We start from the raw sequence: 26,494 nt of genomic DNA, 5'->3' as shown, positions 1-26,494 counted from the left end.
CAGCATGGGCCCTGGCAAACTCTAGGCGGGCTTTTTTCGTGGACGGCATCCATGCATGCCATTCCTCTGCAGCGTACGCCGTATTGTGTCACGGGAAATAGTCACCCCAGTTTGGCTTTCTACTTCTTTAGATAACTGCAGTGAACTTGCATGCCGATTTTCTTCAACCCTTCTCATCAGAAGACGCTCCTGTCGAGGTGTTAACTTCCGTGGACGACCTGGACGTCTCTGTGAGACGGTTACAGTTCCGTCTTTCTTAAATTTTTGTACCACTTTTGCTACAGTATTCTGACTGATAAGTAAAGCTTTGCTGATCATCTTGTAGCCTTCACCTTTGTGGTGTAAAGAAATTATTTTCTTTGGGGAATTCTGAAGAGACAAGTTGAGCATCACTCTCCATCCAGCATCCAGTCACTAAAAGAGGTCATTGTTGAAGAATGGAAAAAGATTGATGTTGCAAAACGTCGCCAACTTGTTCATTCCATGCCTAGAAGACTTGGTGCCGTCATTAAAAATCATGGAGGCCATACAAAGTACTAGATGTAGTAGTTTTTGTTGTGGCGTGTACTCATTTTTGCACCACCCTAATTTGAGTAAAACTGAAAAATGTGTAATCCAAGTTATATTATTAACCTTACTTTCCCGTTATAAGTTAAACAGATGTTATATTAAACTTTGTCTTGTTAACATTTTGGAAATTGTTTGTGTTCATTGAGATATTGTTTAAAATGTTACTTTTCAAAGGGGGTGTACTCATTTACGCTCAGCACTGTACATATTTAGTATTGTATTTTTTTTTAATTTATATTGTACTGTGGGAATGAGGAAGGATGGTCAAGAAAAAAAAAAATCAGCTGAACTGAAAATGAATAATCAAACACGGGTTCTTGGCAAAAATCATACACGCAGAGGAAAATGATCAGAATTAGTGACACCCTTCAATACATTTTATACAGTGGGGCAAAAAAGTATTTAGTCAGCCACCAATTGTGCAAGTTCTCCCACTTAAAAAGATGAGGGAGGCCTGTAATTTTCATCATAGGTACACTTCAACTATGAGAGACAGAATGGGGGGAAAGAATCCAGGAAATCACATTGTAGGATTTTTAATGAATTAATTGGTAAATTCCTCGGTAAAATAAGTATTTGGTCACCTACAAACAAGCAAGATTTCTGGCTCTCACAGACCTGTAACAACTTCTTTAAGAGGCTCCTCTGTCCTCCACTCGTTACCTGTATTAATGGCACCTGTTTGAACTCGTTATCAGTATAAAAGACACCTGTCCACAACCTCAAACAGTCACGCTCCAAACTCCACTATGGCCAAGACCAAAGAGCTGTCAAAGGACACCAGAAACAAAATTGTAGACCTGCACCAGGCTGGGAAGACTGAATCTGCAATAGGTAAGCAGCTTGGTGTGAAGAAATCAACTGTGGGAGCAATTATTAGAAAATGGAAGACATACAAGACCACTGATAATCTCCCTCGATCTGGGGCTCCACGCAAGATCTCACCCCGTGGGGTCAAAATGATCACAAGAACGGTGAGCAAAAATCCCAGAACCACACGGGGGGACCTAGTGAATGACCTGCAGAGAGAGCTGGGACCAAAGTAACGAAGGCTACCATCAGTAACACACTACGCCGCCAGGGACTCAAATCCTGCAGTGCCAGACGTGTCCCCCTGCTTAAGCCAGTACATGTCCAGGCCCGTCTGAAGTTTGCTAGAGAGCATTTGGATGATCCAGAAGAGGATTGGGAGAAGGTCAGATGAAACCAAAATAGAACTTTTTGGTAAAAACTCAACTTGTCGTGTTTGGAGGAGAAAGAATGCTGAGTTGCATCCAAAGAACACCATACCTACTGTGAAGCATGGGGGTGGAAACATCATGCTTTGGGGCTGTTTTTCTGCAAAGGGACCAGGATGACTGATCCGTGTAAAGGAAAGAATGAATGGGGCCATGTATCGTGAGATTCTGAGTGAAAACCTCCTTCCATCAGCAAGGGCATTGAACATGAAACGTGGCTGGGTCTTTCAGCATGACAATGATCCCAAACACACCGCCCGGGCAACGAAGGAGTGGCTTCGTAAGAAGCGTTTCAGGGTCCTGGAGTGGCCTAGCCAGTCTCCAGATCTCAACCCCATAGAAAATCTTTGGAGGGAGTTGAAAGTCCGTGTTGCCCAGCGACAGCCCAAAAACATCACTGCTCTAGAGGAGATCTGCATGGAGGAATGGGCCAAAATACCAGCAACAGTGTGTGAAAACCTTGTGAAGACTTACAGAAAACGTTTGACCTCTGTCATTGCCAACAAAGGGTATATAACAAAGTATTGAGATGAACTTTTGTTATTGACCAAATACTTATTTTCCACCATAATTTGCAAATAAATTCTTTAAAAAAAAAAAAATCAGACAGACAATGTGATTTTCTGGATTTTTTTCCCCTCATTCTGTCTCTCATAGTTGAGGTATACCTATGATGAAAATTACAGGCCTCTCATCTTTTTAAGTGGGAGAACTTGCACAATTGGTGACTGACTAAATACTTTTTTGCCCCACTGTGTGTGTGTGTATACACATAAATAAATAAAAAAACACATACAAAAGGGACTCTGTAGGGTTTAGGCATGTTCCATTCCCACAAAACACTGCATTCGGAATTAGAGCCAACATACCTTCTGGCTAAAGTTGTACTAATCCCTAAAGACACATTTAGGTGGTGAATGACACAGTCGCAGTTCAATGCCATTTCCACGCTAATTAAAACCACATTCTGGGAAAAACAAAAATCAATCTGGGAACTACTGTAGCTGACAGACACTTGGGGGGGGGGGGGGGGGGGGGGGGGGAATTTTCCAGCTGTCAAGTACGATATTTCTTGAGACGCTACCCCTGAGAAATTCGTTCATGTCGAGGCGCCTTCCTGATGCTTGTTCATATAATCTTCCTGACAGAACAGTAGCACTTTACATTCGACGTTCAGGTCTACTTGTACCAGCAGCGTGCGCACACTAAAATATCAGTGTCACTGCTGTTACAGCTTTCCACACTATTCGCACGATTCATGAGGTAGTCACCTGGAACGCTTTTCAACTAACAGGGGTGCCTCGTCAAAAGGTAATTAGTGGATTAGTTTCTTGCCTAATTAATAGAAAACACAGTAAATAGCCCTTTTCCACAACTGGAGTAATCCATATTGTATCAGGAACCGCAAAACTAAGTAAAGAGAAACGACATCCATCATTACTTTAAGACATGAACTGTTGTTTAATAAAAAATAAAAAGATAAGCCACTGAATTAGAAGGTGCCTCCAACTTTTACCTGCTACTGTATAGTCAGTCTAACAAACAATAATCAAACTGATCTTGAACGATGTGGATAATTTTTTAAATAATACAAATAGTAGGCATGTACGCATTCGTCTCCGATAATGAAAATAATTACAACGTTCTGCGCATGTGCGTTAGAGTCAGGATGTGCTCCATGTGCAATAACAATCCAGTTTTAAGGCTTTTAAAATAACTGAGGTGGAATGGACATTAAATTAGCTTAATGTTTGGATAAAAGGACACCAATTGAGCTCTATAAAATTCAGCGTTTGATATTCAATAAGCACGCTGAGAAATTTCCCAAGCAATGGCCTTTAAAGGAACAGTCCACCGTACTTCCATAATGAAATATGCTCTTATCTGAATTGAGACGAGCTGCTCCGTACCTCTCCGAGCTTTGCGCGACCTCCCAGTCAGTCAGACGCAGTCAGACGCGCCGTCACTCCTGTTAGCAATGTAGCTAGGCTCAGTATGGCCAATGGTATTTTTTGGGGCTGTAGTTAGATGCGACCAAACTCTTACACGTTTTTCCTGTTTACATAGGTTTATATGACCAGTGATATGAAACAAGTTCAGTTACACAAATTGAAACGTAGCGATCTTCTATGCTATGGAAAGTCCGCACTATAATGACAGGCGTACTAACACCTTCTCCGCGCTTCGGCAGCGCATTGATATCTGAGCTCCGTATCAATGCGCTGCCGAAGCGCGCAGAAGGTGTTAGCACGCCTGTCATTATAGTGCGGACTTTCCATAGCATAGAAAATCGCTACGTTTCAATTTGTGTAACTGAACTTGTTTCATATCACTGGTCATATAAACCTATGTAAACAGGAAAAACGCGGAAGAGTTTGGTCGCATCTAACTACAGCCCCAAAAAATACCATTGGCCATACTGAGCCTAGCTACATTGCTAACAGGAGTGACGGCACGTCTGACTGCGTCTGACTGACTGGGAGGTCGCGCAAAGCTCGGAGAGGTACGGAACAGCTCGTCTCAATTCAGATAAGAGCATATTTCATTATGGAAGTACGGTGGACTGTTCCTTTAATGCTGAGAACATGAAAAGATGAGTCAAGGCATTATACTGTGGACAGCTAACGTGTGCATTTTGTGGGTTTATTTATTAATTATATGTATATAAGTAACCAGAGCATCCTTGCTCCTGAATGTGAGGGATATTTAAAACTGGTCATAAACACTTCCTCTCATTTGAAATCATATGCGGATGGTGCATTACTGACACAAATGATTTACAACAACAAAACAAGCAGCATAATTAAAAACGAGCTCCAGATTGGATTTAATTAACCCCGCCGACAGTAGTCGGAGGGGTTATTATTTTCACCTGCGTCAGTCTGTATGTGTGTGTGTGTGTGTGTGTGTGTGTGTGTGTATCTGTCTGTCTGTCTGTGTGTCTGCAAGATATCTCAAGAACCAATGGATCGATTTGGACCAAATTTTGTACATGTGTTGCCAATCACCCAGGAAGGAAACCATTAAATTTTGGAGGTCAAAGGTCAAGGTCATGGCAGAACTTCGAAATTTTCGCCCAATGTATTTTAATAGGGAAAAGGCGGGGTTTGCACTCGTTAGAGTGTCCCTGTCTAGTTAGGATTAGGATTGACGTGGCCGTGCGTTAAAACAAAACTAACATTTCTGCCAAATGTTCTTTTCGTCTTTAATCCAAAAACTGAAAGTGTAAAGCAAAAGAACGGTATGACCGTGATCCTGGGGGAGGAAAGAATACGAGTGGTTCTTTCAGGTTTAATCTTGTTCTTTCGTGACTGAACCACCCTCCTCTTCAGCGGTATGTTAACATAAAGGCATAGGTGATCGAAAAGGCTTGTTGTTGTCAAGGAACCCAGGTGAGCAATTATCAGAAATGATTGCAGGGAATCTTTCATTCAATTGACAAAAATCATAGGGTTGTCATGCTACTTACTCTTCTGAATGACAACAGCTGCCTTCCCAAATCTCTCTAGGAGATGAGCCAACTCGTCCTGGTGCCAGTATTTAAAAAATAACCGGGACGAACTGAAGGAGAAAAAGGTGGAAATATTAGTCTTTTCTCCTGCAAGGGTTTACAAGGAAAAAAAAAAAAACCCACAAACAAAAACCCAGATATGAAACCCCTACTAGCATCACACGTGCAGTGTTTATTTCCAGTAATGTTGAAAATTTAATTAAGGAGTTGATGGATACTAAAAAGGTACACTAATTAATTCGTTATGATGTGCAAATATGATCGTTGGATTGTATGTATGTACAGTATGCATGCATGCGTGTCTAACCCAAACCTACCCACACTTCCAACCACGCAGCTCTGTGGTATTAAGAATCGACATGCAGCTGGCAGAGAAAACAAACCGAGATTAAACTATGAAAATACATAAACGTTCATAAAATTACTAAAAAAACAAACAAAGCTCTTATAACAATAAAAAGTGGATTTATTTCCACTGGTGTTTACGTCAATTTATTCACCTTTCTTTGTCCAAAGGCAGATCTGGTTTAAGCAGCAGAACGTTGTACCTGATGATTAAAAGATTTAGTTGAACTCAATCTCCGGAAATCCAAAAAGATTTTTTTTTTTTTTTAATTTCACACAACCATACTCCTCATTTACCTCTGTACAAACTCTTTAAAAGATGGTCTCCAGGAAAAGCCTTCTCTCCGAATGCGGATCGTCTCTAGCAGGCCGTTGTACCTCAGCTTAGCAGGGCAGGGGAGAGAGGGGGAAAAGCCACTCAAAAAAAAAAAACTTGCACTACAGTTTTTTTTTAACATTACAGCAGGATTAGTATAAAGTAATTTAACAGTGCCAGTTTTATCAGTTACATGTGCACAAGAGTACTGAGACCCAGCAATGGCATTTGTGTGTGTGTGTGTGAGTGAGAGTGAGAAGCAACTCTCCTTACGGGATTCAGTATTTTAAAGACAAAACATTTCGATAAATTTTCTTACATCATGCATTTTTTTTCTGCATCACAAAAAAAATAAAATAAAATAAAAAATAAAATTGTATTTAACTCATCTCATTATCTCTAGCCGCTTTATCCTTCTACAGGGTCGCAGGCAAGCTGGAGCCTATCCCAGCTGACTACGGGCGAAAGGCGGGGTACACCCTGGACAAGTCGCCAGGTCATCACAGGGCTGACACATAGACAGACAACCATTCACACTCACATTCACACCTACGGTCAATTTAGAGTCACCAGTTAACCTAACCTGCATGTCTTTGGACTGTGGGGGAAACCGGAGCACCCGGAGGAAACCCACGCGGACACGGGGAGAACATGCAAACTCCACACAGAAAGGCCCTCGCCGGCCACGGGGCTCGAACCCGGACCTTCTCGCTGTGAGACGACAGCGCTGACCACTACACCACCGTGCCACCTAACTTAAATATTTACCACATATATTTTAGATTTTTATTTTGTTTTGTAAATATTTACCAAATAAGAATTTTCAGGAGATGCCAATTAGTTTGCATTTATTTGAAATATTTGGTTTTGAACTTCAAATTTTATTCTGTAAATATTTATTATGATAATTTGTTGTTTTCATTTTTCAAGGATGTCAATTAAAAAAAAAACGACTATAAACATTTAGTTTTGAACTTCAAATTTCATTCTGTAAATATTTTAGTAATTACTGCTGTTTCCTTTTTCCAGGATGTCAATTTGTTTGCATTTAATTTGAAATATTTTACTTTGAACTTCAATTTTTATTCTGTAAATATGCATTATACGTTTTCAAGGATGTCAATGTGCTTGCATTTATTTTATAAATATATTAATTTATATTATAAACATTTTATATATACACACAAATCTGTTAGAAATTTGTAAATATTTATTAATTCATTCGATTATCTTTTAAACATGAGTTTTTGGTTTGTTTTTTTAAACTGTGTATTAAATTATTTTTGTTCCTCCAAGTCTCTGATTGAAAATTTTATTTTATACAATTGTTTATATGTCCATTATTTTAATAGATGTCAATAATTATGGCTCTGACCCTGTGGAATTGATATGTAAAAGAAATTAGTCAACAGAAAATGAATTTTAACAAAACTAATCCGTCTTAATTTACCAAACTGTACTTTTATATTTGACCAGTAGGTGGCAGTGGAGTAAAAGACATGCTGATTTTCATTTTCGGTCTTTGGACATTTGACTGGTGTTCATGTCTATTGAGGTTTTTCACCTGACGTCACAGGGTCACGTGACGCCCCGGTGTCCGCCATTTTGAAGGTCAAGCTAGCTGATGTCAACAACATAGTAGCTGGTATGTTACTGTAGCAATGTTTACGTTCAGTCATTTGGATGACTGTTAAAACCTTTCAGTCTCAAGTTTTTCCTTTACTGTATTTACTAGTTTACTGTAATTATGATCCGGCAGCTATTTACACTGGATCCAGTGTAAATAGCTGCCAGAGCGTGCTCCGGCTTGCTCCCCCTCAAATTAAGCAGCGCGCTCTGGAACCTCGGCCGGAGCACTCCGGGAGCAAGCCGGAGCGCGCTGCTTAATTTGAGGGGGAGCAAGCCGGAGCGCGCTGCTTAATTTGAGGGGGAGCAAGCCGGAGCGCGCTGCTTAATTTGAGGGGGAGCAAGCCGGAGCGCGCTGCTTAATTTGAGGGGGAGCAAGCCGGAGCGCGCTGCTTAATTTGAGGGGGAGCAAGCCGGAGCGCGCTGCTTAATTTGAGGGGGAGCAAGCCGGAGCGCGCTGCTTAATTTGAGGGGGAGCAAGCCGGAGTGCGCTGCTTAATTTGAGGGGGAGCAAGCCGGAGTGCGCTCTGGCAGCTATTTACACTGGATCCGGTGTAAATAGCTGCCGGATCATAATTACAGTAAACTAGTAAATCCAGTAAAGGAAAAACTTGAGACCAAAAGGTTTTAACAGTCATCCAAATGACTGAACGTAAACATTGCTACAGTAACATACCAGCTGCTATGTTGTTGACATTAGCTAGTGCTAACAGCTAGCTGCTAGTACACTGCTACAACACAGACACCGACCCTAATAATACAGTTCTTGGTCATTGCCTGGTAACAGCAAATTTATAACGGGCCATGTCTCAACAGACTAAGAAGTTATTTCAATGACATTTAATAACATTTTGTTTATCCTGAGGACCGAAAGTAAATGAAAATGTGAACAAACCTTAGCTGTAATAAGATGGCGACCACCGGCTCCAGGGACGACCCGCTGATGTAGGCATGTTACCCAGCCTGACACAAAATATTTGTAGGCATCCAAACTCTTATACGCTTTCAGATCAATACCTGTGTATGGCGATGGGTTTTTAACCACATAGGTATACAGATCATGTGGGCCGAAGTCAGGTAAAGACGAGGGCTTGGTGTACTTCCGTATGTCAGTGAGCAATCCTGGTGGAAGCAGGTAAACGTCGTTCTCTAAGCCTGCTAACCTCAATTTTTGCAAATACCTCTCCCTCTGCTCGCCCTGTAAATGCTCTACGTCGCTGGATAGTGAAGGTGTTTTCTGCATCTCGCTCCTTTTTCTTTTATGTTTTTCGTTTGTCGCCTTCCTCGCATTCAAACTGATTCGAGCCGTGACGTCCAAAATGGCAGCCTAACGATGCATCACATGACTTGGTCACGTGGGTGAAAAACCTCAATAGGGTCACTGTTCCAGAATTCACAAGCAGCACTGCTCTTACTCAGGACAGCAGGAGAGACTGAGTGCACGTGTGGATGACCAATGTGATAAAGCCACGTTGAAGGCAATGTCCAGACGCATGGAAGGAGTTCATGATCTTAAAAAAAAAAAAAAAAAGAAAGTGACCTACCTGATCCATGATGAGCTTCCTGTCCACCTGATCAGGCAACTTGCTGCTGTTCGGTTTGATACATCTCACGAAGTGCGGACTGGCAGCAAACATCTTCTCCATTAACACAGCCAGGGAGTGCTGGACAAAACAGATTGGATTTAACGTCACACTTATAATGGAGTTGATCAGTAAAGACTTCATTAGCAGGAACAGCCCTTTACCTTGAACTGTGTGCCTACAGACTGCTTCCTGGTCGAGTTGAAGTTGTCATCTACAAAGTTTACCATCTTTGAGGGAGAAAAAAAAAAAAAGTAAAAAATAATCCACTTTCCCCCCTTCATTGTGCAGACCCATTTATTCTAGATCACATAATTACAGAACACAGATAATTACAATTTACCTTTGCTTTCCGTGGCATTAGCGTCCCTGTTCTGGAAATTGTGGCTGAAAAAAGGAAAACATTTTACAAAAGTTATTTTTATTGTTGGGGCGGCACGGTGGTGTAGTGGTTAGCGCTGTCGCCTCACAGCAAGAAGGTCCTGGGTTCGAGCCCCGTGGCCGGCGAGGGCCTTTCTGTGCGGAGTTTGCATGTTCTCCCCGTGTCCGCGTGGGTTTCCTCCGGGTGCTCCGGTTTCCCCCACAGTCCAAAGACATGCAGGTTAGGTTAACTGGTGACTCTAAATTGACCGTAGGTGTGAATGTGAGTGTGAATGGTTGTCTTTGTCTATGTGTCAGCCCTGTGATGACCTGGCGACTTGTCCAGGGTGTACCCCGCCTCTCGCCCGTAGTCAGCTGGGATAGGCTCCAGCTTGCCTGCGACCCTGTAGAAGGATAAAGCGGCTAGAGATGATATGAGATTTTTATTGTTATATTGCTGATCTGATGCAACAATGGACTTGGACAATAACTTGGCCTGTTCGTAGTTCTGAACTTATTTTTAAAACTTGTAATAATTGTCATGGGTTTGCAATTTATTTTTGGATTTTGGAACGAAAGTCTATCCAGTCTGGACAGAAAGTGACCAACACCCCTATTCTGTTCTGTAAAACAACAATGACGCACTTTTACAGCTGCGCAGTAGGGGGTGTTGCAGTAAAACAGATGCTGATTTTCATTCTCAGTCTCGTCATGGGACTTTTATAAGAAGACTATAATAATTATTCGTGTAAGAAACTGTATAAATCGACTCCATTGGTGTCTGTTCTTAACTAAAATGAAAGCAAATCTACACGTTATTATAGTGGGGCAAAAAAGTATTTAGTCAGTCACCAATTGTGCAAGTTCCACTTCAAAAGATGAGCGAGGCCTGTAATTTTCATCATAGATATATCTCAACTATGAGAGACAGAATGAGAAAAAAAAATCCAGAAAATCACATGGTCTGATTTTTAAAGAATTTATTTGCAAATTATGGTGGAAAATAAGTATTTGGTCGATAACAAAAGTTCATCTCAATACTTTGTTATATACCCTTTGTTGGCAATGACAGAGGTCAAACGTTTTCTGTAAGTCTTCACAAGGTTTTCACACACTGTTGCTGGTATTTTGGCCCATTCCTCCATGCAGATCTCCTCTAGAGCAGTGATGTTTTGGGGCTGTCGCTGGGCAACACGGACTTTCAACTCCCTCCAAAGATTTTCTATGGGGTTGAGATCTGGAGACTGGCTAGGCCACTCCAGGACCTTGAAAAGCTTCTTACGAAGCCACTCCTTCGTTGCCCGGGCGGTGTGTTTGGGATCATTGTCATGCTGAAAGACCCAGCCACGTTTCATCTTCAATACCCTTGCTGATGGAAGGAGGTTTTCACTCAAAATCTCACGATACATGGCCCCATTCATTCTTTCCCTTACACGGATCAGTCGTCCTGGTCCCTTTGCAGAAAAACAGCCCCAAAGCATGATGTTTCCACCCCCATGCTTCACAGTAGGTATGGTGTTCTTTGGATGCAACTCAGCATTCTTTCTCCTCCAAACATGACAAGTTGAGTTTTTACCAAAAAGTTCTATCTTGGTTTCATCTGACCTTCTCCCAATCCTCTTCTGGATCATCCAAATGCTCTCTAGCAAACTTCAGATGGGCCTGGACATGTACTGGCTTAAGCAGGGGGACACGTCTGGCACTGCAGGATTTGAGTCCCTGGCAGCGTAGTGTATTACTGATGGTAGCCTTTGTTACTTTGGTCCCAGCTCTCTGCAGGTCATTCACTAGGTCCCCCCCGTGTGGTTCTGGGATTTTTGCTCACCGTTCTTGTGATCATTTTGACCCCACGGGGTGAGATCTTGCGTGGAGCCCCAGATCGAGGGAGATCATCAGTGGTCTTGTATGTCTTCCATTTTCTAATAATTGCTCCCACAGTTGATTTCTTCACACCAAGCTGCTTACCTATTGCAGATTCAGTCTTCCCAGCCTGGTGCAGGTCTACAATTTTGTTTCTGGTGTCCTTTGACAGCTCTTTGGTCTTGGCCATAGTGGAGTTTGGAGTGTGACTGTTTGAGGTTGTGGACAGGTGTCTTTTATACTGATAACGAGTTCAAACAGGTGCCATTAATACAGGTAACGAGTGGAGGACAGAGGAGCCTCTTAAAGAAGAAGTTACAAGTCTGTGAGAGCCAGAAATCTTGCTTGTTTGTAGGTGACCAAATACTTATTTTACCGAGGAATTTACCAATTAATTCATTACAAATCCTACAATGTGATTTCCTGGATTCTTTCCCCCCATTCTGTCTCTCATAGTTGAAGTGTACCTATGATGAAAATTACAGGCCTCTCTCATCTTTTTAAGTGGGAGAACTTGCACAATTGGTGGCTGACTAAATACTTTTTTGCCCCACTGTATGCCTGCAAGTCGGCACTCAAGCATTTGAAAAACAGTGCTAATTAATAAATAATGAGCAGTGGTCCAATAAAATTAGAGGTATTCAGCCATTTTGAACATCACTGAATACAAAGATTAAAAGAAGTCGTCTGATTTCTTTAATTGTGCAGCCCGTAGTGATGCACGTTCACCTACCAGCAAAGAGGACGCTGAGGAGAGGGGTAACACTGTTGATGAAGAGAGTGCGAATGTTGGCTGGAATATTGTCTCTGTTCTTTTCCAGGAAGCCACTGGCGTTATACTGCACCTAAACAAGAAAAGAGCAGCGTTACTAATGTTTCGACATGTATACCGTCACTGGATGGCAAAACCTGCAAGTTCACTTTTTTTGCCAATCTGTTGTACCTTTCCAGCATAGTGCACAACCGCAAAGAGAGGGCTATGGCTCCGGACCACCTCAAAATGGGGATTGGCTTTGAACTTGTTGTTCAGCTTGTCTACAAAGTTTCCATCTGTGGCCTGCAGGAGGAAAAAAATAACCTCTAAGAATTTAAGGGAAATTTTCAAAAATCACATGTTGCAGATTTTCCAGAACACAGAGGTTTTCCAAAAATGAAACCCTTAAATTAGACTTCTCATAAAGCAACTACCATGACCAATGTTTACAAAAGATAGTAAGTAATCTGTAGATCATGGGACAGCATTTGTATTTTGTAAGGTGTTTGAATTACACCAGTTCCTGCAGAGCCTTGCGCAAGTATTCTAGCTTCAGCTAAATATTTCAGGTCACCATGCTGAAAAAAAGCGAACCACTGCCGGCATATCAGAGCCTATGTACTGTATGGTGGAGCAGGTTTCCGTCAAGTACCTTTCTACACTGCCCAGCCAAAAAAGTTGCTTTTTGGGGTTTAAATAAGCAAATACTTAAGAGCCTTTGATTGGATAATTACTGCAGCTCATGTTATTAAATGTTTCAGCTGGCAACAATTCTTTTAACCCTAACTGATGCAGTGAGTAGTTTCTCATTTCTTAAAACCACCATCCTGTGGTCATGGAAAAGATGTTACTGTTTCAGAAGGGTCAAATTATTGGCCTGCATCAAGAAGAGAAAACAACTAATGGCCCTTTTCCACTACCCTTTTTCAGCTCACTTCAGCTTGCTTCAGCTCACTTCAGCCCGACACGGCTCGCGTTTCGACTACTTCAGAACAGCACGACTCAGCTCGCTTCAGCCCTGCTTAGCACCCAAAACTCGCACGGTTTTGGAGTGGGGCTGAAGCGAGCCGAAGCGAGCCAAACCGAGCCGAGTGAGGCTGGGGGCGTGAGCAGACACTTCCCTGTGCACTGATTGGTGAGGAGGAGTGTCCTCACATGCCCACACACGCCCCGTGAGCACGCTGGGATCTGTAAACACCGTAAACCCGGAAGAAGAAGAATTACGAGAATTTCTGAAGCCTTATGCGCCTCGCCTCATCTATACACTCTTGCCAGTATCTGTTGGCGTTGTCGGTGACAACAAGCCACAGAACCAAGACCAGCAACACTAACGACTCCATGTCCTCCATGTTTATTGTTTACTATCCGGGTCATGAGACTACCGCTTAAAAGGTCACTGATGTCACTGTTTGCGCCGCTTAACGACATCACGTGACGTCCACCCACTTTCGCTAACTCCACCCAATGTGTCCACCCACTTCCAGCCAGCACGGTTCAGCACGGTTGTAGTCAAAATGCAACTCCAATAGCTCCGCTCAGCTCGACTCAGCACAGCACGGCTCAGCCCAACTCAGCCGCGTTTGTAGTGGAAAAGCGGCATAAGGATTGCTGAAATTACTGGAATTCGGTTAAGAACGGTCTAACATATTATTATTAAAACTTGGAAGGATAGTAGTGAGCCGGAAAGTCATAACATTTCCACATGCACAGTGCAACAAGAACTCCTAGAATCAAGTCTCAAATTGTAAAAATTTGAGTCATTTAACCTCATGAGGAACCTTATCCCCATTGAAAGAATTTGGGACGTGCTGGAGAAGACTTTGCGGAGTGGTTCGACTCACCCGTTGTCAAGAGAAGATCTCAGTGTACAAGCTATACAACTCTGGATGGAAACAAATATTGTGATGTTGCATAAGGTTTTTGAAACAATACCACGGTGAATGTGCGCCATAACCAAAGCTATTTTGCAACAAAATATTAGTGCGATTATTATTATTTTTGGCTGGGCCTTGCACATCTTCAATATAGGGGGGCACGACAGACCCACACACCAAGAAATTTGGTGGACAGGGTTTAATTTATTTTAGGTTAAGTCAAAACAGGGCCAAAAATTTTTGAATTTTAATTCAGTGGCTTTGAAAGTTCCAAATGTCTTCAACTTGCCGAGGCCTCTTGTGGCGAGTTATTGGTAGGTGTTAGAGGTCTGCACGGGACAGAATTTTCAGTCCCGCTCCTGCATTGTGCAGTCCCGCTCCAGCAAAGAATTATGATTTTCAGTCCCGCCCGCAAATCCCGCATGATGCAGACGTTCGCGTCATTTCTCACGAAAGTTCTTGTCATTGGCTTGGGGAATTAAACATGCTGAGCTTAGCCGAGCTCTCCACTGACCGGTCCTTCACCTAGCGCACGTAGCGAGGGTGCGTGTTGCCAGGCGGCATGCGCAGCTGAGGCTTTACAGAGATACCCATTGTGAGCTTCACTAGAGGAGCTCTGCTCTTCTGCCATGATCGGAGATCTCAAACACGGAAGAGCGGAAAGGAATCGGAAACGTATGCGAGATTAAACCACATCCACCAATTTAGGCATCTTAAAATGTTTTTATTAATGCCAAATAAAATATCCAGCACAAATTATATATGATAGACATAAATTAATAATTTATAAATTTTATTTTAAACACATTTTTAGTTAGCGGGACTGCAGCTTATCACCTCTCCCACATTGTGCACTCCCCCTCTCGCCCGCAATGAGCTTTCAAAATTTGTCCCGCGCCGCACTACTTTGCGTCGGGTCCCGCGGGACTCCCGCGGGAGTGCAGGGCTCTAGTAGGTGTAGCCACTTTAAGCCATTTTGTTGGAAGAAAACCCAAACTGTCACCCTCAGCTGAGAGAAGTTGGTTCAGATGGTCAGGAACTACCTAGGAACCTCTAAGGCACAGGCCTGCCATGAACTGGAAGCTGCTGGAACATCAGTCTCACTGACTGCAGTCAAACAAGTTTTACATCACCATAGATGGAGAGGCTGCTGTCCAAGAAATAAGCCCTTGCTCCCAAGTTGAGCTTGAAGGTGTCAACTAAAGTTTGCAGCTGATCACATGGACAAAGAGCCTTATGGAGGAATGTTTTATGGTCAGATGTGACAAATATTGAGTTGTTTGGCCACAATGACCAGAGATACAGAGGAACACCGTACCAACTGTTAAGCATGGTGGTGGTAGCATCATGTTCTGGGGCCAATAAAACTGGCACTTTGCGCAAAGTGGATAGAACTGTTTTTTTTTTTTTTTAAAGGGGGGGAGGACTACCTTACAATGCTTCAGCATAACCTCAAACCATCAGAAACTGGGACACAATTGGGTGTCCCAGCAGGACAATGACGCCAAATGTACATCAAAGCTGGCTGCGGAACAGATAAAGCAGACTAACAAAAGCTTAAAACAAGTCCTGACCTCAACCCTATTCAAAATATGTGGACTGTGCTTAAAAGTCAGGTCTGTGATTGAAAGCACACAAATTTAACCAGCTCCATCAAGAAGAGTGGTCAAATATCTAACCAGAATTCTGCCAGAAGCTTGTTGATGGCTACCAAAAGAATCTGGTCAAGGTGAAACTTTCAAAGGGACATTTAACCAAATTGCTGTATGAAAAATTTTGACCCAGTTGATTTCTGGGGAAAAAAAAAAATCACTGTCATTCTGCCACAGAAAAAGAAGAGCTCAAAGAAATAACTGAAAATACAATATTGCCATGACATTCATGTCCATCCACGTATGAAACTTCTGACAAACTGTAGAACCGAACCCTGATTTGTGCTTTTCCAGAAGTTTGTCCTGGACTTGTTTTGATACCTACTGGGGCTTCAGGATGCTGTTTGTTTAGAGATGATCTCTAAAACTGTGGGCCTTTCCAGGAACAGGTGTAGTTATATCGAGATCATTATGGTGCAACACTTGAAATGCACACAGGATAAACTCTATTCAACTTTAAAAGCAACAGGGAAAACAAAAAAAAAAACGCAGGGGTTCACACTTACGCAGTCACAACTTCTACACTTCTTATTTGTACATATTTTGTTAAATATATATATATATATATATATATATATATATATATATTATGGCATGCCATTCAGGAAATTAATCTTTGAATATATTGAATATATGGAATGAATCCCCGAATATATTGAATGAAACATTGAATATATTGAATGAATCCCTGAATATATTGAATGAAACTTTGAATATATGGAATGAATCCCCGAATATATTGAATGAAACCTTGAATATATGGAATGAAACTTTGAATATATGGAATGAATCCCCAAATATATTGAATGAAACCTTGAATATATGGAATGAAACTTTGAATATATTGAATGAATCCCCAAATATATTGAATGAAACTTTGAATATGAAACTCTAAATATATGGAATGTAACTTTGAATATATTGAATGAATCCCCGAATATATTGAATGAAACTCTGAATATATGGAATGAAACTTGGCTGACGTCATGACGGCACTGCCGCCGTCCTGCAGCAAAAATGAGTCAGTCGGCTCGGGATTTGGTTGCGGCTATTTTAAACAATAAAGACATTGTTAACACTCTGGCGAATGCTTGTGGTTTTATTAGTGGTTACTTCTTTTATGTGCAACGAAGCTACGGTGACAAAGTCATTTCCCTCGTGGATCATATTTGTATAACGGTATTTTCTGTATATAAACTAATTTGTAAATTTTGTTTGTCGAGTTTTACAGCGTTTCTCAATATACTCCAATACTCTCCTCTGAGTCAGAGTTTTTCTTGGGACCTGTTGTCTGTCTGACGAGCTGTGGGAGCGGGGGCAGGTCCGTGTATCATCCGATCATTCAAGTATTCCATTCAATCTGGAAAACGACGGACCGGGGCAGAATACAAAGTTTCATTCCATATATTCAAGATTTCATTCCATATATTCAAAGTTTCATTCAATATATTCGGGGATTCATTCCATATATTCAATGTTTCATTCAATATATTCGGGGATTCATTCAATATATTCAAAGGTTAATTTCCTGAACGGCATGCCATAATATTATTTATATATATATATATATATATATATATATATATATATATATATATATATATATATATATATATATATATATATATATATATTTAATAATTGAGTCAAGTTGCATAAATTCATGATATAAAAATCCCCAAATCAAGTCCACTTCAGTTCCAGGTTCGAACCTGGAAACATGCAAAAGGGTAAACACTTATGCAAGACACTGTGTGTATAATGAGCTCGAGTATTATCCAACAACGATAATTTGACTTGAGAAACCGCCAGGATGTATGCAAACAAAAGTGTGATCCGCTCCTCCCAAATGAATCATGTGTGGTTCTAACCTCATCCGCTCACCTGAGGAAAGGCGCTCTGCTCATCCAGCAAGGACAGAATCCCAATCGGCTTCGTTAAGAACAGGTCCTGAGGGAGACAGCGTTTGCTAATCATTACTCTGGTGCTTGATGATAGACTTGCAGCTGCAGCAGGCATCGGCTGAGCTTCATTTTCCCTTTTTTTTTTTTTAAATCATGTATTCATAGGTCATATTTATACTGGAGCTATTTAGTACTATGGTACGGAAGCCGCGAGAGGCCCTTCATATAATCTTTTTTTACACTACGTTCAGACTGCAACCTGAAACGACCCATATCCGATTTGTTGTGAAATCAGATTTTTTTGTTAGGCCGTTCACATTACCAATTACTATATGAGACTTGTATGCGATCTCCAATATGAACGGAAAACGACCCAAAAGTGTCCCGCATGCGCAAATTGACATGTAATAAGCACATCTACGTAATACGTAAACAAACAAAAAAAAAAGCGCACTCTTCAAGTTTGCAAGTAAAGCATGGAGATGAGGCGAGACCTGGCGATGTGGTTTTTGTGGTGGCGGCGGAACTCACACAATAATCTGATTAATGTGGGCAGCAGACTAATGAGACCGGAGGTGTCAAATTACTGGAAGTTTCCAGAACAATCTTATAATCTTGTAATACAGGATGATTTAACATCCAGGTCCCTACCAAATCCACCATTAGCTTGATCAATTCTATAAAAGTCTATTTAAATTCTGAAAACTGTACAAATATGTTGTTGTTTTCCACCAAAGAGGCGGGATTAGCCAACGCAGAATAGTGACGTTTGTCTCTTGTTGATGACGTGTAGGTCGCATGAATGCGACCTGTCCGGTCAGACTGCAGTCGCATGTGAAAATAACGGATATGCATCGGAATTAGGACCACGTATCCAAGCGGCCTGGGTCGCATGTGAAAAAAATCGGATCTGTGTCGTTCAGATTGTCAATAACAAATCGGATACAGGTCGCATATGGGCAAAAAAAAAAAAAAAAATCGGATATGGGTCGTTTCAGGGTGCAGTCTGAACGTAGTCTTATTCACCTTATCTCGAGATAATGACATAATTAATTCAGGATCTCGAGAAAACACCACAACTAATTCAAGATCTCGAGAAAACAAGACAATTATTCCGTGATCTCGAAAAAACAAAACAATTATTTCATGATCTCGAGAAAACAGCTGAGATTTCCAGCAGAGCTGAGACGAAGCCGGGCCAGTCTTCTGCGGAGGTGCCGCAGACTAATTTTGAAATGATCCCTTATTAAAAGACTTAATGCAATCTCTCCCTGTCTCAACCCCTGATCAAAATATTGCCTTATTAGGTGATCGATTATTCCAGACATTCTAATGACCAAAGTTGCGTCTATACAGAATGAGAAATAGCCCCAAAGTCAGCATATCATAAGTCTCTTGGCGCACCTGAATGAACCATTTCTCAGCTGTTTACTCGAGATCATGGAATAATTGTTTTGTTTTCTCGAGATCTCGAAATAACGGTTTTGTTTTCTCGAGATCTCGAATTAGTTGTGTTGTTTTCTCGAGATCCTGAATTAATTATGTCGTTATCTCGGGATAACAAGGTGAATAAAAAAAAAAAAAGGGATTATATGAAGGGCCTCTCTCGGCTTCCGTACTACGGTTCTCAAAGTGGGGTCTGAAGAATAGCTGGGTGGGCGGGACAAATTGTGATAAAAGAAGTGAAAAATCACAACCCACTATTATCAGAGTTATTACCAAGTCCTATCTGCTACTTGTGAACTGAATGAGTTAAACCCAAACCTCATTAACTCCCTAACGAGCAGTCCTATAAATAATGAATTTTTTTAATGAAGTGTTCTGAGAGTGGAAAGTTCAGTAATTAAAACTCGAAGGCTCCAACACGCAGCCAAAACATTACTGTGCACGTTTAACTAAATCGGCGGTGGGTTTCTTAACCTCTTAACGCTAAGAGCATCTCAACTAGGAGAGAGAGAGAGAGAGAGAGAGAGCGCGTTCATTATGCTGCTCGCTCTACCATTTAACGATGCTCTTTGATTGTGCGATGATGCTTTCGGGAACTTGGCACAGCTTGATATTTGAAAAGCAAATCATTCTACATTTTAACAGACAGTCCTTGGCCGATTTAACAGTTTCGATGACGTACTTGACCGAGTTTGGGTAACGTACATGTAATTTAATGCTTCACAGAGTGAAAAAGTCTGTAACTTCCTGTAGCGCACTTTACCCCAAAATAAACCCGCTGCTTAAGGGAGGAGGAGCAGCAGCAGCTGCACACGGCCGTAATTACCGCCCAGGGTTAATATTTCCTAAGTAATGTGAGACATGCTTAAATTTCTCCATAACAAACATAATACAACAAAACCATAGCACCCACACCCAGACCGTAACCTTTCTAAGTTGACCTTATTCTGTTCGACAGCCCCTTAGTAAAGGAAAGATGTAGAACGCTGATACGAGAGAGGGCTAAAATGCACTGGTATGTGACGGGGAATGTAGATGCGGTTTGCACACTCAGCATTTCCTGTTCCTTGGATTTACCACAGAACTCCTGTCTGCCAAGATCTCTGCTGCTGCTGCTGCTGTCTCCTTGAGAAAGAGAAAGAAAGAATGGGGCAAGATAGAGCTTGAGAGAGAATCTACCAGAATTGGTTTGTTATCCTTGAAGGTGATGGTCTCCCACTGGATGCCCTCCTCTTTGTACTCTTTCTGCTCCATTAGAAAAATGTGCTGTGGAAAGAGGAAACACCCGAATGAATTCCTTTAAGGATCAGCAATAAAATAATGTAAAACATAAGAGAAAATACCAATTAAAAAAAAAAAAAAAAAGACGATAAGGTCAGGGTAAGGCTGTAGTAGTTTTATATAAACATGCATCATGTGTTCCGAGTCTGTAGCGTGTGTGTGTGTGTGTGTGTGTGTCATGTTTGCGAGATACACCAACAGCAATATTTTGCTTGTTTTTACATGAAGTAACTAAAAAGATCAACCATGAGCTACTGCTCACTCACGTATCCCCCCCATATCAGAACGCAAGCAATCGAAGGACTAGGACACTTATTATGAATGTTGACTTTGACAAATAATTAACCTGGAAACTAGTAAGTAAAGAGCCGTGTCCTCCTCAGGGATTTCAAACAGCATCCTGGTAAACTGTCATTTTGAAATAGCGTCAAAATCCACCCTATACGTTTTGTAAATACATTGCCAGTAAACAGGAAGTCGATGTGCGACAGACCTGAAAACGGTACACACGGTATAGAACCCCAAGCTGAAGTTTGGCACCAAATATCAAGCAGCTATGATTTGTGGTTGCTGAGAAGAAAAAATAAATAAATAAAAATAAATAATAGGGTGTTTCGGATGGACAGAGGTAAACCAGTATACCGCCCTCCTTCAGAGCAGGGTTATAAAACTGCTTTCCATCACAAATCTTATAATGTAGTTGGTATGACGATAAAAAAACCAAAAACAACAATGAACAAGTTGAACTTGATGCCACTCCTTCTTCTTCTTCTTGTGTGTGCCAGAAATAGCCTTGAATAATACTCCAAACATGAAGGAAGCTATTAAAGAAAAAAAAAAAAAAAAAAACTCTCTCTTCACTCTGACTCAGTTCCAAAATGGAAAATCCGTTCATCTGTTTGTTTGAATGATAATTCTATATAAACCCAACAAACATTCAACCAGCTGAGAATCTTGGACAGACACACGGACAGGTGACGGCCCAAAAACATATACACTACCGTTCAAAAGTTTGGGGTCACTTTGAAATGTCCTTATTTTTGAAAGAAAAGCACTGTTCTTTTCAATGAAGATCACTTTAAACTAATCAGAAATCCACTCTATACATTGCTAATGTGCTAAATGACTATTCTAGCTGGTTTTTGGTGCAATATCTCCATAGGTGTATAGAGGCCCATTTCCAGCAACTCTCACTCCAGTGTTCTAATGGTACAATGTGTTTGCTCATTGCCTCAGAAGGCTAATGGATGATTAGAAAACCCTTGTACAATCATGTTAGCACAGCTGAAAACAGTTGAGCTCTTTAGAGAAGCTATAAAACTGACCTTCCTTTGAGCAGATTGAGTTTCTGGAGCATCACATTATTTTGTGGGGTCGATTAAATGCTCAAAATGGCCAGAAAAATGTCTTGACTATATTTTCTATTCATTTTACAACTTATGGTGGGAAATAAAAGTGCGACTTTTCATGGAAAACACAAAACTGTCTGGGTGACCCCAAACTTTTGAACGGTAGTGTAGATGTATGATGTATTATGCAGGGGTGATAGCGTTCCGGCGCCGCGCCGGATTTCCGGCGTACCATGGCTGGGGGAAAAAAAAAATCTAGTTCGCCCATTGTCCTGTGTCATTCTGAGATGCGCAGATAGACAGTAAAGGGAATTCGGAATTCCCTTTACTGTCTATCTGCGCATCTCAGAATGACACAGGACAATGGGCGAACTAGATTTTTTTTTTTTTCCCCAGCCACGGTACGCCGGAAATCCATCACCCCTGATTATAACAGGATTAAATGAAGCTATTTATACAGGGTGTCTCAAGAAAAATGCACTCACACTTTAACTGTCCCTAACATGCTGCCTTTTTTGTGTTGCAGGTGTAATTAATCAATCACAGCATGGACTTCTTTTTGTGGGGATATCTCAAAGACAAAGTTTATCGCACCAAACCAAGAACAATTGATGCATTGAAACTGGAAATTGAAAGACAATGTCGCGATATTCCTAATGACCTGTTTCGTGACGTTTGCGAATCCCTTGGTGCGCATTGTCTGGACAATAATGGTCATCAATTTGAACATTTGCGAACATGATTCTTCAATTACATTTGTCTTCTGTATTCGAAGCTATTCCATTTCACTCTTTCTCGTCATTCAAAGTGTGAGTACATTTTTTTGAGACACCCTGTATATTAGTCTTTCTATCTCTTAGATACTTGTGTTGTAAATGTCCTTGGTGTAAACCAAAGCACAATCTGAATCGTTATGTCTGGTTATCTCACCACCATGTGACAACACATCCCTTAGGCTACATCCACACGACAACGGCAACAAGATTTTTTTTTTTTTTTAAATATCGCGTCCACATGGGCAACGGATCAGTAAAATAATCAGGTTCATATGGCAACGCAACGCTTGCTGAAAACGATGCAATACACATGCCACACCTCTATGTGCACTGTAAGACGGTCCCATCGGAGACACCAGAACAATAGAAGTAGACGCATGCGCATAAACCCCTTCTTCTGTAGCATCAGCCACATAAAGTTTTGATTATTAATCAGTAGCGTAAAATAGTATCTATTGTCTAAGACATTTATATTTCATATTAAAACGTCTATGTAAATTAATACATAGAAAGCCTGGCCAGGCGCTGAACGTTCTTCTGCCTTCACTTTAAGAGAAATTCAGGGTGAGCATGAGCCTAGGTTCTTCCCTGTCACTGTCACACGCGCACACCTTCTCACTCCCTGTCCTATGGATATGGTCCCTTTAAATCACGTGCTCGTTTTTTGAATGGAAATGCGGAAAGAGGAATGAATGGGGGTAGATGGGGAGAGAGAGAGAGGAATGAACGGGGGTAGATGGAAGCCGGTACGCCAACATTCTGAGATCCTCCAGAATTCTTTAAATGGTCCGGAATAAATTGAATGCTACACGTTGATGGATTACTTTGTTCTTCTACGCCCTTTTTGAGGAATGTATTGTCGGACTTAAACCAACATCTGAAGAGGGGAGATCGCTCCTTTTTTTTCCCCCTATTTTTGCTGGCGGGATTGTTTTTGGAAAGCGCACGGGCGGAGCGCGGTTTTGGTTATACTGCTTCCGCAGTGTTTGGACTAAAGACTCTGCCCTAAGGGCTATTCTCTCACACTCTCTCTCTCTCTCTCTCTCTCTCTCTCACTTTGCACCATTACACAAATATTCACAGTGAAAATATTTTGTAAGCGCATTTCATGAACCAAGTTATAGGATTTGTTGACAACTCGCATCGAGTTTGTTACACTTCTACCCAAGCACTCACAGTCATGTGGTTGTGACGTCATCGTAAACAAATCCGTTCTACTCATCCAGACGACTTCGCAATGGTGCCGTTGCCAGATTTTTCCACTCTGGAACCCGTTCTCAAAAGATTTCGTTTTGGGGCACCCAAAACGCCGGTGCCGTGTGGACGCCAGGCCGAAACGATAAACAATTTTATCAGATTCACCCAAATCCGTTGCCGTGTGGACAGTTTACATCTACTTGTGTTGTAAATGTCCTTGGTGTAAACCAAAGCACAATCTGAATTATGTCATGTCTGGTTATCTCACCACCATGTGACAACACATCCCTTAATGTCCGACCATAAAATGTTCCAGGTCTATGATGACACAGTCATTAGGTCATGTGTGTACGGTATGTGCGAGTACTTACATGATTAAAAAAATACTGTAGCTGCTCGTTTGCAAGATTAATGCAGAGCTGCTCGAATCGGTTCACGGCAAAGTTCTCAAACCCAAAGATGTCAAGAATACCTGCGAGGAGTCAAAACGAGGCACAGAAGGTTAACTGCACGCCTGTTTGAAGATTGTGCTGCATGTCCATAATGTTTGTACCATAATAATATTGACCTATTTCACTCAGCTCAACATTTGCATCCAGTTTGTGTATCAGCAGCTCGTTAATTTTACTAACGATCCAGCCAAACACTCTGCCGTACACCACTTTGGCGATCGAATCTCTGGCATCTGAAAGGAAATAAGACCAGACGCAGGTGATGAGAGGAAATCCTGAAAAAGCTTTAGTCAGTCACTGATTATTGTCCATTAGCATAGTCAGCTGGATTTGCCTTACAAAAAGCCCCACAACAAAACCCTTCCTTCTAGGCAACAACCTGGCCAAACTGCTTTAAGCACATTCTTCCAAATCAAAGTTTTGGTCCATAAACACATGTCAGGAAGCGGGGTCATTAAACATGCAGCGTCGGTGATGAAACTGATCCATAGCAGTCGGGAAATCGTACCTTCAGCTTGTTGCTGGTTGTGGAAGCGGTGGATGGATTCCCCTCTTGTTACTGACATGGTGCAGGTGAGACACCTCATCAGGTCCTCCTCCTGAACACCAAACTGACCCTGAGAAGGGGGCGAAAGCAGGTAGATGTGTCATCCAGTGGTTATTTTCTTACATCATTATTTTTTTTTTCCGCAGTCCGGTTGCCATCAAATCCTGCGCTCTGATTGGCTGGCGAGCGGGTCTGTATCCTACAGTACAGACCCCCAGTTATGGACCTCTGGCGACTCGCTCGTTCACAACAACAAACATAGTAGCAATTTTTGTCAACATTTATTTTCGCATTTCTCAGGAGAATAGCATTAATTTTACAGCATGGATAGCGATAACGACAGTGTTCGCAGCGAAAGCGAGTTTTACTACCCTGAGGAAGAAGAAATAAACGTTTCAGGAGAAAGCTAAAAACCTGTAACTGTTGCTAACGCCGAGTAAAAACATGGCTGAATCCTGAATGACTTAATTTTGTATAAATAGGGGACTACATAGGCGGCAAAATGTAGTTTTTTTCCTGCCATGGAAGTGCACTTGTATACCGAGGAGGAAGCCATTTGCATTACAGCCGTGAATGAGGATTCAAAATGGCGGCTCGGCTCGGTTTTCCCTTTCGGGCGCTCTTATTTTCTGTTAGAATTTGGTAAAGAAAAAAAATATATATATATTATTTACCAGCTTAAGGTCGGTCCGTATGGTGAAATACCGTGACCTCGGCCTGTACTTTCAAGACCTCGGTCACGGTATTTCACGATACGGACCTCCCAGCTGGTAAATAACGCACACACATACCGTATATACTTGGGCGGCACGGTGGTGTAGTGGTTAGCGCTGTCGCCTCACAGCAAGAAGGTCCTGGGTTCGAGCCCTGTTGCCGGCGAGGGCCTTTCTGTGCGGAGTTTGCATGTTCTCCCCGTGTCCGCGTGGGTTTCCTCCGGGTGCTCCGGTTTCCCCCACAGTCCAAAGACATGCAGGTTAGGTTAATTGGTGACTCTAAATTGACCGTAGGTGTGAATGTGAGTGTGAATGGTTGTCTGTGTCAGCCCTGTGATGACCTGGCGACTTGTCCAGGGTGTACCCCGCCTTTCGCCCGTAGTCAGCTGGGATAGGCTCCAGCTCGCCTGCGACCCTGTAGAGCAGGATAAAGCGGCTAGAGATAATGAGATGAGATGAATCCCAAATTTTTTGTTTTGATTGCATTTTGGAAGAAATATCCCAACTTTTCCTAAAAATGGGGCTGGTAGTAGATTTTGGTATATTATGAAATTCACAATACCAACAATTTCCACCCAAGTATTCCTGATCCACCGTCGTACTTTACAGTTTACATCAGATGCTTTTTTTTTAAATACATTTTTTTTACATTTTTCAATGGCAAGTATGGACATTCAAGTCTGGTCTCATCTTTCCATAAAAATCATTCCAAAATGTAGTCCTAATGATAGCTGGAAAGACTTTTCTTCTTCCTTCTTTCATTTGTTGTTAACAAACGTTAACTTGCAGTCCAGATTTTTAGTCACTATGGTCCACGTTAGCATTTCTACTGATGATAATGATCATTCAGACAATGTCGGTATACTGAAGCTACAGGAAGTGAGATCAGCCCTTTTAGGAAACGTCAACAGATGATTCATATCACAGTAATTATCAGATGATACACAGTCATGTGGAAACTTGGTGCGGTTTAAATATAGCCACTTGTGACATTTAATAGCACCACCTATCTTATCATGAACAGCCAGATGTAGCCAGCAACGACAACTCAACCTCTGCTCTAAGGAGCTTAATTGTACCAGAACAGGCCTTAATTCATCTGCTTGATTATCAAGTCGGGGGAGAAAAAGAGGCAGTTGC

The 26,494-nt window shown here is 41.6% G+C and overlaps 1 protein-coding gene across 1 annotated transcript in view; it reads right to left on the bottom strand.

Moving 5' to 3' along the window:
• The window catches only part of LOC132873824 (myosin-IIIb), an 89,426-nt gene that overhangs the window by 28,705 nt on the left and 34,227 nt on the right, over window positions 1-26,494 (bottom strand). The window contains exons 9-22 of the mRNA XM_060909624.1: window positions 24,603-24,711; window positions 24,211-24,327; window positions 24,014-24,114; window positions 20,219-20,305; window positions 17,574-17,639; window positions 12,353-12,466; window positions 12,143-12,254; window positions 9,533-9,576; window positions 9,354-9,419; window positions 9,151-9,270; window positions 5,962-6,047; window positions 5,820-5,867; window positions 5,637-5,684; window positions 5,278-5,369 (exon numbers count right to left, since the gene is read on the bottom strand). Of these exons, the coding sequence (XP_060765607.1) occupies window positions 5,278-5,369; window positions 5,637-5,684; window positions 5,820-5,867; window positions 5,962-6,047; window positions 9,151-9,270; window positions 9,354-9,419; window positions 9,533-9,576; window positions 12,143-12,254; window positions 12,353-12,466; window positions 17,574-17,639; window positions 20,219-20,305; window positions 24,014-24,114; window positions 24,211-24,327; window positions 24,603-24,711 (1,210 nt within the window). The remainder of the gene's footprint in view (window positions 1-5,277; window positions 5,370-5,636; window positions 5,685-5,819; window positions 5,868-5,961; window positions 6,048-9,150; window positions 9,271-9,353; window positions 9,420-9,532; window positions 9,577-12,142; window positions 12,255-12,352; window positions 12,467-17,573; window positions 17,640-20,218; window positions 20,306-24,013; window positions 24,115-24,210; window positions 24,328-24,602; window positions 24,712-26,494) is intronic.

The sequence above is a fragment of the Neoarius graeffei genome, chromosome 25 (genome assembly GCF_027579695.1).
Source record: "Neoarius graeffei isolate fNeoGra1 chromosome 25, fNeoGra1.pri, whole genome shotgun sequence".
Lineage (NCBI taxonomy): Eukaryota > Metazoa > Chordata > Actinopteri > Siluriformes > Ariidae > Neoarius > Neoarius graeffei.
The sequence above is the reverse complement of the archived record's forward strand: the minus strand, read 5'-3'. Positions and strand labels throughout refer to the sequence as shown.